General features: G+C 38.7%; 1 protein-coding gene across 4 annotated transcripts in view; it reads left to right on the forward strand.

Moving 5' to 3' along the window:
- Positions 1-13,637, forward strand: part of SSH2 (slingshot protein phosphatase 2) — a 216,413-nt gene that overhangs the window by 185,465 nt on the left and 17,311 nt on the right. For all 4 annotated transcript variants that reach the window (XM_032457535.1, XM_032457536.1, XM_032457534.1 and 1 more), the window contains 3 exons: positions 4,651-4,697; positions 8,929-9,075; positions 12,253-12,453. In XM_032457535.1, coding sequence (XP_032313426.1) covers positions 4,651-4,697; positions 8,929-9,075; positions 12,253-12,453 — 395 coding nt within the window. The remainder of the gene's footprint in view (positions 1-4,650; positions 4,698-8,928; positions 9,076-12,252; positions 12,454-13,637) is intronic.

Here is a 13,637-nt window from a genome sequence, read left to right on the forward strand (position 1 = left end):
TGACCAATGTGTGTTGCCATTTTTGGATGTAGATCATACGGCAAAACTGTCATTGACCTTTCCATTTGTATAGCACCTGGCTTTGTTGTCTTGTGTGTATAATTCCATGAGTGTTCAAGTATTCCCTCCTCTTGTATCCTTGGAAAGAATTTTTGTGTTGTTTATAGAAAACTTATGAATCATTCATTCAAATGGACCCTGCCCCCCAGCTGTCTCCATGTAACATGACTAATTTTTTATGAAGGGCAAGTGCCTGTAGCCAGAAATAATTCATGTTAAAAAGTGATCAAAGCTGTAAACTTGGAAGTTGCTTTCCCATTGAGCTTGGATTTTAATACCTAAAAGGATGAATATCAAATTCAGTCACTGTCGATTTAATTTCAGACGTACTTCCCGGTATCTCTGATGCCACCTCTCAAGAACTATCTTCTCCTTACCTCTTCCTCAAATGGTACTCTTTTAAGACATAGCAACAAATTTTAATAGTACTCTAAACAGAAAGAACAGTCTGGTTCTCCCCCAAACTAGTCCCTAATCAATAGAAGTGCATTTGAGAATTTGTACCAGTAAACTTATTTCATGATTATTGGCATAGTCTTCTCTCCTGGGTTTTTCTCCAGTTACAAAAATAATTTGTGTTCATTGTAGAAAATTTAGACAATTTTAGAAGACAATAAATGACATGTAATCATCACGAAGAGAGAGAAGCACTGTTAGCTTTCATTATGTAATATTGTCTTCCAGTCTTTTTTTGTCTTTAATAGGTATCTATGTACATATTTTTTTAAAAAGGAAAACTTATTTAGCTTCAGATATAATTTTGTTTTCTCAAGAATGGACATGTTCTTTGCATTGTGAATATTTTTCTTATTTGGGAAAAAAACTTCCCAGTTGGAGAATCCTGAAATTTCACTCTTATCTAACAGAATAAGTACATGAACAGGTTGTCTAAACATCTTATTGTACTTCTTCCTTGACGGCTTCCTCCCTTTGTTTGTACCACCATATCCTGTGTCCAAACCCCTATCTCTTCTCCACTGAGTCTGTGCTCTGCTGGCTTTCCCAACAAATTGACACGGAAAAAGAGGTCTTACCCAAGCTGCGAGTGGTGGTGTTAATTTTCTGCAAAGTCATTTCATCTTGTACATAGCTGCCATGCCTGCAGCACAAGCAGAATCTGTGAAGAGAGGCAGCAGGATTTCTCCCCTCCCTTTGGAAGAATGCTCGGCTCTGCAGCACACTGCACAGAGATGTTTATTTGGAAGGATGTCCAGCGGATATGGAGAAGAAAAGTATGGAGCATAATTTAAAGAAAATCTGCAGTGAGGAGACAGGATTGATTGGTTGGAAGCCAGGGTATTTCCAGAAAAAGACGTTCTTCCACACCCTTAAGAGTATACTACTTCTCTGAGCTGCAAGCCTTTGCCCAACCAAATCTCAGTATCAACAGCTCTCCTGGAGGCTGTCCGATTTGGCTGAGAAAATGCTAGATGTGAACAGAGATCCTTTGCAGAAAGGCAAGCAGCTTTCTTAGTTAAACAAGGGAAACACAGGAATATTGGATAGAAGACAACCAATAATGAGAATTTTACTGCTGACTGTTAACCTTTTTCAAGATTTGACATTACAAATCCTTTTAGTTTCTTTTCAAAGAAAAGTTGTCTCATATTCATAATTTTTGCCCCTCAACTGGAGATATGTAGTATAAACTTTTCAGAAAGAAAAAAGTTAATAGATCTTGTGCCTGGTTGCCATAATAACGTGACTCACAACATTAAATCTGTAGGTACAGTATGACGAAGAAGATTTGGACAGGGATAACAGTCCTTGAAGATTATGTCAAGTTGTATTGATCTTAGCAGAACCCCCAGTACAGTTTTCCTTCTTTGCCGTAAATGTGCTCTCCTTGTCCATTTTGCTTAGAACATTTGGACCCCAACAAGGCTATTTCCTGAGGCTGACATTTGAAAAGACATCAATTACTTGGGTCTTTGAGTCAGAGTACCGTGTAGGCAAACCAGAGTGAAAGATGAAAGTGAACTTATTTTAAAATGTATTATGATTTTAAGATTTCATATTACACTTCTGTACAATTAAAATATGCTTTGCATAATTACATAGAACTTAGTGGAAACCTCCATGGAATTATGTTATTGTAAGCCTGAGAAGCATGGAAAAAAAAAAAAAAGATTGAGTCTGTGAAGGACCTCAGGGGGCTAATATGCATGGCATTTGTATTGAGGACAGAAAAGTAATTACACAATGTTGATTCCAGTTCTTTCAGGTTGAACCTGAAGCAGCTGTACGCACAGCCCAGGTCATTACGTGGGCTTCACTGAGTCAGTAGTTGATGTTTTTAATTTATTTTGTTTCTAGATATGTGTCATTTCAGATTGTCAGATTGAAGTTTCTCTGGACAGGTAGATGAAAACCATGGACTTTCCCATCACATCACGGTTATTTCCATCTAGCTGGACAGAATTCTGCAGAGGATTTAGATTTCTAAATTAAGAAGTGAGGTGGTCACATTTCCCTGGCTCCCGTTTAGCCACTCAACTCTTATTGCTTGGCTCCTGTCTCCTTGAAGTCCTTTTTATAGTTCTTGCCTCTTTCTTTGGTGTGGGAGCCAGTTTTCTTAAGGTTGAGCACAGAGCATTCAGAACCTCTTATCTTTTTTGAAAGCAAGTCTGGTGAGCCGTGGTCTATAGAAAAGATCAGTTGTCTATCACTTACTGACCTTTTCCTAAATGAACTTCAGTACAACATCCTTAAGATCGCCTAGATCAGTGGCCAAATTACAGATCACTTGTAATATGAAATAATGCTTGTGTAACACTTGACAATTTTCAGAGTGCTTCATTTACTTATCTCATTTGATCATTTATTCAACAAGCATTTGTTGATCCTCTTTACTGTGCCAGGCATGAGGCGTGATATTTGTGCAGTCTGATCTTATTCCATATGAAGGGAGTGATGACCATATCAGATAGATGCTCATTGAAGGCCAGTGGAATAAGGATACAGAGGGAACCCCTGGATTAGACGTTTAGAAGAGGTCATTGATAACACATTAACAAGTGCAATGGGGCCAGAAGTCACAGGCACTGTGGGTTGAGGTATATGGGAAATGAGGAATTACAGAAAGTGAGTATTAGATTATATTTCTATGAATCTTGGCCATGAAGGGAAGGGGAAAGGGATAGTGTCTAGAGAAGAATTTAGGATGGAGAGAGGGTTTTTCCATTTTAATATGAGAGAAACTGTGTGTGTGTGTTTGGGGTTTCGTGTTTCTTTGTTTTTTTGGGGGGGTTGTTTGTTTATTTGGTGGGGGGGTTGGCTTATAAACAATAGAAACTTATTACAGTTCTGGAGGCTGGAAGTCTGAGACGAGCATTCCTACTTGGTCAGGTGAGGGCCCTCTTCCAAATCACGGACTTCTCTCTGTATTGTTACATGGCAAAAGGAATGGGGAGAAACTTTATGTTTCTAGCTTGAGGGGAAGGTGCCCATTAGATCTATAGGACTAGGGTGGGAGAAGTGTTTCATTTTGTAGATTAGGAAAGTGAAGGCAGAGAAGTTAAGGAGTTTGCCCAGTGCCTCCACAGTAGCAGGAGGAGTTGGAACTTGAACTCAAGTCTTCTAATGCTAAATTCCATTTAATGCATAATTCTGAAATAGATAAATTCTTATTGTTAAATGTTTACCTTTTCAAAAGACATGAACAGATAGCTCAAAGATAGAAAATGGACCTGAAACATTGAGAAGTTGCTCACTTTAAAGAGAAATGCAGATTAAAATTACACTGAGGTAACATTTCACACCTGTCAGTTTGGAAAAGATTCAAAAGCTTAACCACACATTTTGTGGGCAAGGCTATGGGGAAAGTGGCACTGTCATGCAGAATGGGTTTGAGGATGTACTGTAAAGAAAGCAAAGAACAAAAAAAGTAGCATAGTACTTTTGCGTAAGTGAGAAGTGGTAATAAGTATGTATTTGCTTATATTTTTTTCAAAATAGAACATAGGTAGAATAAGCCAGAAACTAATGAGAATGGTTACCCATGGGGATTGAAGAGACGGGGGTGGGAGGGAGACTTCAAGTTTACTTTTTAATAATTTTTTGACTTAACAACCTTATGCACGTTTTGTATATTTGGAAAAAAATGGAAAACAATGGAAAAAGCACACCCTAAAATCAAATATAAACAGTATTATGCTTAAGTTATGATAAAAGTTTAGATATACATTTAGTGAACTGAAATGTATATCAAATTGATAACCTCACAGAAAGAAATTAATTCAAACAGCTTAAGCATAATACTCTGTACCCCTTAATGGGGTATAATAAGGAAAAAATGCAAAGAAAATTTGAACTTAATAGGTTTCTTGTTGGTTGTGGTATTGGTATAATAATGTAAAAACTATTTTGTAAGTAGAGCAAATGAGTTATTTGGAACCAGAGTTCTCACCGTGGAGTGGGAAGGGTGGAGGAGAGAAATGATGGAGGAGAGGCAAGAAAGAAAGGAAGAAACTTGGTAGATGTTAATGGCCTTTTTGGAAACTCTGCTTATTCCCTCACAGGACTTCTTTTCAAGGATTGTATTTGGTTTATTTGCTACTACTCCCTAACGTTGTCTTTTTGGTTCCACAGGGCTCGGAGTGGAATGCCTCTAACTTAGAGGATTTACAGAACCGGGGGTAAGCACACAGAGCAATTGCTGACACCCTCATGTGACAAAAGCCAATGTTTTATCTTTACATTTTCCAGTCAAGGAGGTGTCAGTGAGTAACTTAAAGCTTAAGAGTTGTTTCCAGTTGATTCTTATTGGCTGTAATCTAATAAAAATTAAAACAGCTACTCTCCCACTGTTTCATCCCCCCACCTCCGAAGAAAGAGCAACTGTTTCAGTGGAAAGGCTTTTAAAACAAACGTGCAAGCCTTTCATGCTATTTAAAACCAAATCCAGTTATTGATTTTTTTTAACTTTTTTCTAGAGCAGTTTAGGATTCACAGCAAAATTGAGGGAAGGGTACTGAGATTTCCCACGTGCCCCTGCCCCGACACATGCATAGCCTCCCCCACTATCAGCATCCCCACCGGAGTGGTGCATTTGTTACAACTGATGAGCCTACACTGACACATCATAATCACCTGACGTCCATCCTGTGTTACAGTTCACTGTTAGTGTTGTCCATTCTGTGGCTCTGTACAAATGTATGATGACCATATCTCTACTGTTATGACATCATACAGAATATTTTCACTGCCCTAAGAGTCCTCTGTGCTCTGCACATTTATTCCCTACCCTCACCCCCTGGCAACTATTGATCTTTTTACTGTCTCTGTAGTCTTTGGTTCCTATTCCACTTTTATTGAGCATCTTCTCTGGGCTAAGCACAGTACTAGATGTTAGGGATCCAAAGAAAAATAAGACTCAGTCCCTGTCCTTTTACAGTAAGGTACTTGAAGACTAAGTAGGTTACAAATGTAAAATGGACTGTGTAAAACTGAACAAGAAGGCCTACCTTGTATTAAGAAATGTGTTCTTTCCTAAACAGCATGGTTACTGAGTTTGATTGTTGCAATTGAGACCACAGTGAACATTCAGCAAGCAAAAAACTGCCATTCTTCCCATTTCACTTCTTAGCTATCGCCTAAATCTCATTGAATTTGGCCGTAGGAGGTCATATCATCCCAGTAAGAGAAGAGAAAATCATGTCTGGAAATTGGCCGTGCTAACTCTTCATTGTGGACAGAGATAAGACCTACTGAGACTCAGGCAGAGATGGCTCCCTGGCTGGTTGCTGCCTGTTTTCTCAGCTACAAGTCAGCCTTCTGGTTATCTTTAACATGATTAGATGCATACTCCCTACTTTTCCAACAGAAGAAAGAAAGCCAAATGATTATACAGAGAGATCTGGGGTGGGAAGGGATCTGGTTACTTAAAGATAGGAAAATAAATAGAACTTGGAAAATTTAAGTTGAGAAGGATTGAATTGAGAGTTCGTGAAAGCAGAGACTGCATCTTAGTTTTGTGTGAAACATACCTAGCTCAGAGCTTTATATCAAAAGGGTGCTCAGTAAATGTGAAGGAATGATAGAAAAACTTTTGTTACCTGTAGGAAACTAGCACCTGATACAGTGTTTAATATGAAATCTGAGATTTGACAGAGCAGTGCCTGCCAGATGTATCAGAATCACTTCATACATACATACACTTTGACTTCTGACTTATATCCCCAGATGAAGATGAGACCTATTCATCTCATTTGCTACTTACAAGGTTATTTTTAAATTCTAAAATAGAGATGTATCTATTTTTCTTTAAGAGACAAGTATGGTTAGATACTCAAACATGTACTCTTGTTTCTTAAAATCACTGGTTCTTACATTTTAGTGGATGAAGAATTACAGTTCAGGGATCTGTACACAAAACATGTACATTGCCCCCTGTGGATGATTTAAGGGGTTTTCAAGTGTAATTTTGACAATAAGATCATTTTTGCCCAAACTGCTGACTCTAGAACTCCCAAGTAAAGTGCTGCTCTTTATAGAGATGGCAAAGAATTTTCAAGGAGTACCATTTCCAACTGGTAGCGGCTGCCTAGAGTTCTGTAATGAAAAGGATTGGGAAACTCTGTCCTGCTGTAACCCATTAGTGAAGTATGGGATTGGGAATGGAAAGGTTGTTCATTTTTATTTTAAATAAAATAAGAGAAGCGTACTTGCTTTTTTTTCCTGACAGTTTTAAGATATTCATGTACTATAGAGTTCACCCTTTTAAAATGTGTATATTCACAGAGTTGTGCAATAATCAGTTTACAACATTTTTTCAATCCCAAATAAAGCCTTTAGCAGCCATCCCCATTTCCCTTCCTCCCTTCAGCTCCTAGAAACTACTAATCTACTTTCTGTCTCTATAGATTTGCCTATTCTGGGCATTTCATTTATGTGGAATCACATAATATGTAGTCCTTTAAGAGTGGTTTATTTCACTTAACATATTTTCAAGGTTTATCAATGTTGTAGCATGCATTAGTACTTCATTCCTTTTTGTTGCCAAATAATATTCCATTGTATGGATTTATATATGCCACATTTTATCTATCCATTCATCAGTTGATGGACATCTGGGTCATTTCTACTTTTTTTTCTTGTTTTTATTGAAGTATAGTCAGTTTACAATATTGTGTCAATTTCTGGTATACAGCACAATTCTTCAGTCATTCACGAATATACATATATTCATTTTCATATTCTTTTTCATCATAAGCTACAAGAAGATATCAAATACAGTTCCCTGTGCTATACAGTATAAACTTGTTTATCTATTTTATATATACCAATCAGTATCTGCAAATCTGAACTCCCAATTGATCCCTTCCCACCTCCTTCCCCCCTGGTAACCATAAGTTTGTTTTCTATGCCTGTGAGTCTGTTTCTGTTTTTTAAGTAAGTTTGTCTTTTTTTTTTTTTTTTTTTTTTTTTAAGATTCCACATATGACTGATATCATATGGTATTTTTCTTTCTCTTTCTGGCTTACTTCACTTAAAATGACATTCTCCAGGGCCATCCATGTTGCTGCAAATGGCATTATTTTACTATTTTTATGGCTGAGTAGCATTCCATTGTATAAATATACCACAACTTCTTTATCCAGTCATCTGTCAATGGGCATTTAGATTGTTTCCATGTCTTGGCTATTTGTTTCTACTTTTTGGCTACTGTGAATACCATTATGACCATTCATGTACAGATCTTTGGGTGGACATATGTTTTCATTTCTCCTGGGCTTATACCTAGGAGAGGAATTACTGAGTCATATGGTAACCTTTGGGGGAGCTGCTAGACTGTTTTCCACACTTGCATGTTGCTTGCTTTTTAAATTAAAAGAAAGAAATCCTTTCTAGTAATGGACTTTGATGCTAAGTTAAAACAGATTCAGATCACGTCCCAAGAAAATTTTGGTTGCTTGACCTTAACCACAGAATTGATTAGCTATGGCTCTCCCTTTTTGTAGTCATTTCTCTGACTTCAGAGACTGGGTTTGTAGAACCCCACGTGTGATTCTGAGAAGGAAGCAGCTTCTACAGAGAGAAATGAGTGAGGCTGTGTTGTGTTGTTAGAGTAAACTCCAGTGATATCAAAGTCCACACGGCATTGAGAAAAGTTAATCCTTTGGCAAATTAAACTCAAGCACTTACTGAGATTGCACAGTGGAAGAGATAGCAGAAGAAATTTTTGATACAGAAACCCTTTTCTGCAAGCCTGGGAGAACTCTCAGACACATCTGCTGCCATAGCAGCCAGGAATGCAGCCTAGAGAGTCAAGAGAATTTTAAGTCCAACTTTCCTCTGACCCTCCCAGCCCTGGCCTCATTTGCCTTTCACGTAGTTTAAAGAGAGAAATAGAGCAAAAGCTGACAATCTGGCATTTTAAAAGATAGGAGGAAATGTTTCCTCCTTCTGTTGGGCTTTTTTCCCTTGAGGTACATGTTAATCGTCTGATTGAACACAAATAACTTTCAGAGAATAAATTTTTTTGCTGGTAATTTTTAATGACTAAAGAGAAACTCAGATTGTGGGCCTTGGGTTGATTCTTTGGAGTAAAATGCAAGGCATATTTTCAAAAGACTCTCAAAAATGAGATTGTACAACTATACAAAAACTGAAGACGGAATTTAGATGTTGATCTTGGCAGACAACTTTTGTCTCAGTAGCTCCCTGGTGCCCAGGTATGCCCAGGGCCCTGTTACACCGTTTCTGTACTAAATAAGTATAGCCTCTTAGATTTTTTTAAGCTTTCTCCAATATCTTAGGATTTAATTTCAGCCTCGGGAGTAAACAAGTTTTAAATAAGAAAAACAGTGGTGGGAATTGGATTTCGCCTGGGTAGTAGAGCTCATGTTCTCCTTGGTTCCTTCGCAGGGTCCGGTATATCTTGAATGTCACTCGAGAGATAGATAACTTCTTCCCAGGAGTCTTTGAGTATCATAACATCCGGGTATATGATGAAGAGGCAACAGATCTCCTGGCTTACTGGAATGACACTTACAAATTCATCTCTAAAGCAAAGTGAGTAATGGTCCCGCACACACGTTCTGACCCCTGTCCCTTGTGCACCACACGTGGCTGGGGCCTGAAAGCTGTAGGTAACCTACTGATCATACTCAGGGAGAAGGAAGTAACAGGGAAAAGGAGACAGGTTTCTTAATCCCAGGGAAAAGATCAGTGACTGAACACTTTTCCTTTAAGTAGATGAAGCCCCTGGAAGAAGATGATCTCATGTTGGCTATTTTCATTGAGCACAAAATTAGAGAAAATAAACTTAAGCTGCAGCAAAAGGAATAGAAATGAGAGAAGGGAGAAATTCTGAATTAGAGAAGAAGTTGTGAATGAGAGAAGGGAGAGTTCTTATGTTGCCAACAGGGACATTTAAGTAATATAATAGAAATCATTCCAAGCGGGCAGAACAGTGGGTCCTCCTCTCTGAAGACAAGGAGAGAAACAGTGAGCTTTGGAAATCTTTTTCATTCTTTTCCTTTACTTTTATGATACTCTAAACAGTGAAGTTTTTCTGTGGCTCTTCTGTTGTTGTCTAGCTTAAATTAATTGGTCCTTTTAGTGAAGCAATTCAATAGTATTAATTTAATGTTTAATATTAATATGTCAACACTGATTTTTTCTTTAAGTCCCTGGGGGTTTCCTTGCCAGTCCTATTTATTCCTTCAATAAAGGAAACCATAAATGAGCATGTTGGCCACGCTCCCCCTTCAAGTCGGACCACACTCAGATCCTCCCTGGCAGACGAGAAGCACTTCTGTTTTTAAAGTCCTCCTTCAATAATGATGCCACATCTTGCCTAAGGAGCTTCATGGTCAGGAAGTTCTTCATCTTAGTTCCCCTGAATCCTCATACTCCAGCTTTGAGCCCATTCTTTCAGTCACTAGCCAGTACCTGAAAGACTGTTTTGTATTGTTGAAGCTTATTATTAAATTATTCCTAATGATACCACTCATGGCATACATATTCTTTCATGTAATATTTTCCAAAACCCAGAGTGACATACACAGTCATCCTTCTGTACAGAGAACAGACTGCAGAAATGAGGTTCAGAGAGGTTACGTAAAAAGTGGTGAAGGTAGGACTTGAACCTAAGATCATGTTTCATTTCAGAGTTTATCAAGTATATAGGAATAGTCTAGTTCCTTAAGGAAAGGGGAAAGACGAGGCAAGTTGTCAGAGTCACAACCAAAAAGGCTATAGAGTTTGAGGTGAGGCCCAAGTCCCAGTGAAAAGAAAGGCTAATTTCAGCAGGGCTGGGTTTAGGGGGAGAAGCATGAAGCACCCACATTACGTTTACCAAGAGACACCAACTCTCAGTTTCCTGCAAGTGTAAGTTGACATCTGAGAGCAGGTGAGTTTAGGATTCCTAATGTGATGCCAGGCTTAAACTGGACAGTCTAGTGCTTGAATTGGGGTAGGGGTGGGCATTGAAACTGAAAGTTGAAATTGAATTAGGTGAGCACTATCTCCTGATCCTTCATTACCTATGTTAGAAGCCATCCACTGAAAAAAACCAGCTCAAAATGAAGAAATGTTTTCATAGGAGTGGATTTCATAGTTGTATTTTTCCTAAGATTGTCCAAGTTTGAGCACCTTCCATGCTTGCAGGCATAGACCTGAAATTTGATGTATTAAAGTTGTCAGAGCTTGATGGGAAAATACAGAGCACATGTCTGAACTTCCATCTGAGTCACTGTGCATTGGCTTCCCAACTGTAGTCTGAATGAAAACTGTATGGTGCCATAAGCAAAACAGATATTTCCTAGTCATTTGGGATAATCCAAGCACACAGACGCACACCCGCACCAACCATAACAGGACACTAAAATTTCGCATCTAATTGACAGGTTAACTTTCCTTTCCTTTTGAAACTGTTTCAGTTATTCCAGACCATTGTCTGCATTCCCGCAGCTTATCTGGCTCACTCATTTTGGCACTTAACCTCATGGCACCTTGCATTGGTTCTTAACTCTTTCATGTGTCTCTATCTCTAGCAGAAGAATTACAAGCTTCTGGAAGGGAACTTGTCTTTTGTAACACAGCGAGTGAGTAAATGAATAGATTTCCCCTGTTAGGCTGACACGTGCAATTTTTAATTTATTGGAATAGCCACTTGGGAAAGATCCCAGCCCATGTACACTAGTGATAAGGATAACTGTTCTTTTTTTCCAGTTTTGAAAATATTGTTCCTACTTAAGCTGACATCTCTAAGCAGCAGATGCAAAAGTTTGTTCATACGTTTAGCAAATATTTAAAGGCTTACTCTGTGCCAGACACTGTGTTATTAACAGAATTAGCAAACTGAGTAATAATTCTATATCCAAGGTAATAAGCTCTGGCATGAGGGGTTTTGTTTTGTTTGTTTGTTAGTGTCACTTTGTGGTAACTTTGTTTTCTCTTTCTTCCACTCCATTAAAAAAAAAAAAAAAAAGACAGCTAGTGACTCATTCCACCCTCCTTGCTAAGAAAGCCATGTGGTTTATCACATGGCCCCATCCAGCTCTGCAGGCTGTATAGCCTGTCCCTAGACAGAACACGAGGGTTGGTGTTGTGAAAAGTAATATCCAGGGCTACGTCTGAGTAAAGAGGGTTAGTTTCATTTGGTTTGTGCTTTCCTCCAGGGATAGAGCTCTTACTGGAACTTGAACTGGAAGCAACTCAGAACATTTGGATAAATTAGATGAATCACTGCCATACCTGTGCCAGCCGTGAAACATGCCCCTGGGGTTGAGGGGACTGGCCTCCAACCACACCCAAATCCAGTCTCTAAACTGAAAATTCTCCTTCTGTGCTGTGTGACCAACTGTCATTGCAGTTACTGTTTTGAATTTTAATTGTCCACTTCTCCCAGTGAATCCTACCCTTTAGAGAAAAACTGTTACTTATCTTTGCATCCTGGACCTTGCACATTGTCTTACACATGGTAAATGCCTGGTAAATATTTGCCAAATGAATTAAAGAGGCTTCATATAAACACTGAATATTGTTTGAATGCTCCAGAATTGCCTGCCCTCCCTGCACATTTGATTAGAGGCGCACACAGTTGTACTAAGGTGGAATGGATTGCAGAGCGAGACGTTGGAAGGGCAAGACAGGAGAGATGTGGACACATTTAGAACCTGGCTTTTATAGTGTAAAGTATACTCACTATTGTGTTTTCCTCTTTACTTCAATCCCCCAAACTAGGAAACATGGATCTAAATGCCTCGTGCACTGCAAAATGGGGGTGAGTCGCTCAGCCTCCACCGTGATTGCCTATGCAATGAAGGAGTACGGCTGGAATCTGGACCGAGCCTATGACTACGTGAAGGAAAGACGGACAGTGACCAAGCCCAACCCCAGCTTCATGAGACAGCTGGAAGAGTACCAGGGGATCTTGCTGGCAAGGTGAGTCCTTAAGTGACTTTCTCAGACTTTCCCTCCTTCATGCTCCCCAAGGCACAGTGAACTGTCCTTCTCTGCAGCTAGTTCTCAGTCTCATTTGAATGTGTGATATGTTTTGGAAATTGAAATCTCTATCAATCTAGTTTTTTTTAAAAAAATCAGTACTAGTATTTAAGATTAGCATGGAAGATGAGGCATTTAATTTAAAGTCATTTAAACTGAAGGGTGGAAATACTCTTTCCTTATTTCAGTTCTCAACTAGGTGCAGATTTTAATACATACTTCTCAAAATCTTCTAAGGCCAGATGCAGCTGCCTTATCAAAATGGATACTGATTGTTCCCAAGGTAATGCTAGGCGTAGCTGAAATTCTTAGAAATCTTTTGGCCCATTCTTTAAAAAACAGAAAGTACTTCCTGCTCCTTTGAGCATTTTTTTTTTCAGTACTGAGTTTCACTGAGTTTTTTCCAGTAATTTTGGTCATATGATAAATCCGCAGAATTGGGATATATATAACCCATTTGAGGTATAAAGGTGCTTCCCAGAAATAGCGCTCTTGTTTTCTTTTTTTTTAAATTTTATATATATTTTACATATATATATATGTTTGATTTTTCATATATGCTTTGCAGAAATGCAGAAAATTATAAAAGAGAGAAATCATTTATAAAGTCAGTACCCATGGACAGCAGTTGGCCTTATCTTACCTCGTTCTCCAAGTCTCCCTCTTATCACATACACTCACAGGTATTTTTCACAAAACCTGTTCCTCAGCTTTACCTTTTCACCCAGTACTAAGTCTTTTTTTTTTTTAACCGTAGCAGCGTTTACTGAGCACTTACGCTGCACTTAACCGCCACTGTTCCTTTTCCCCCCAGATTTATTGAGATATAATTGACATACAATATTGTGTAAGTTTAAAGTGTCCAGTGTGCTGATTTCATACATCTACATACTGTAAATTCATTGACACCATAGCATTAGCTAACTCATAATTACCCCCTTTTTCGTGGTGAGAATATTTAAGATCTCTCTTAGCAACACTCCAGTATGTGATACAGTATTACCATTATGCTGAACACTAGATGCCCAGAACTTGATAATCTCGTATCTGGACATTTGTACCCTTTGACCACCATCTCCCCATTCAACCCTGCCCCCCAGCCCCCTGGTAGCCTCCAGTCTACT

The sequence above is a fragment of the Camelus ferus genome, chromosome 16, assembly GCF_009834535.1.
Source record: "Camelus ferus isolate YT-003-E chromosome 16, BCGSAC_Cfer_1.0, whole genome shotgun sequence".
Taxonomy (NCBI): Eukaryota; Metazoa; Chordata; class Mammalia; order Artiodactyla; family Camelidae; genus Camelus; species Camelus ferus.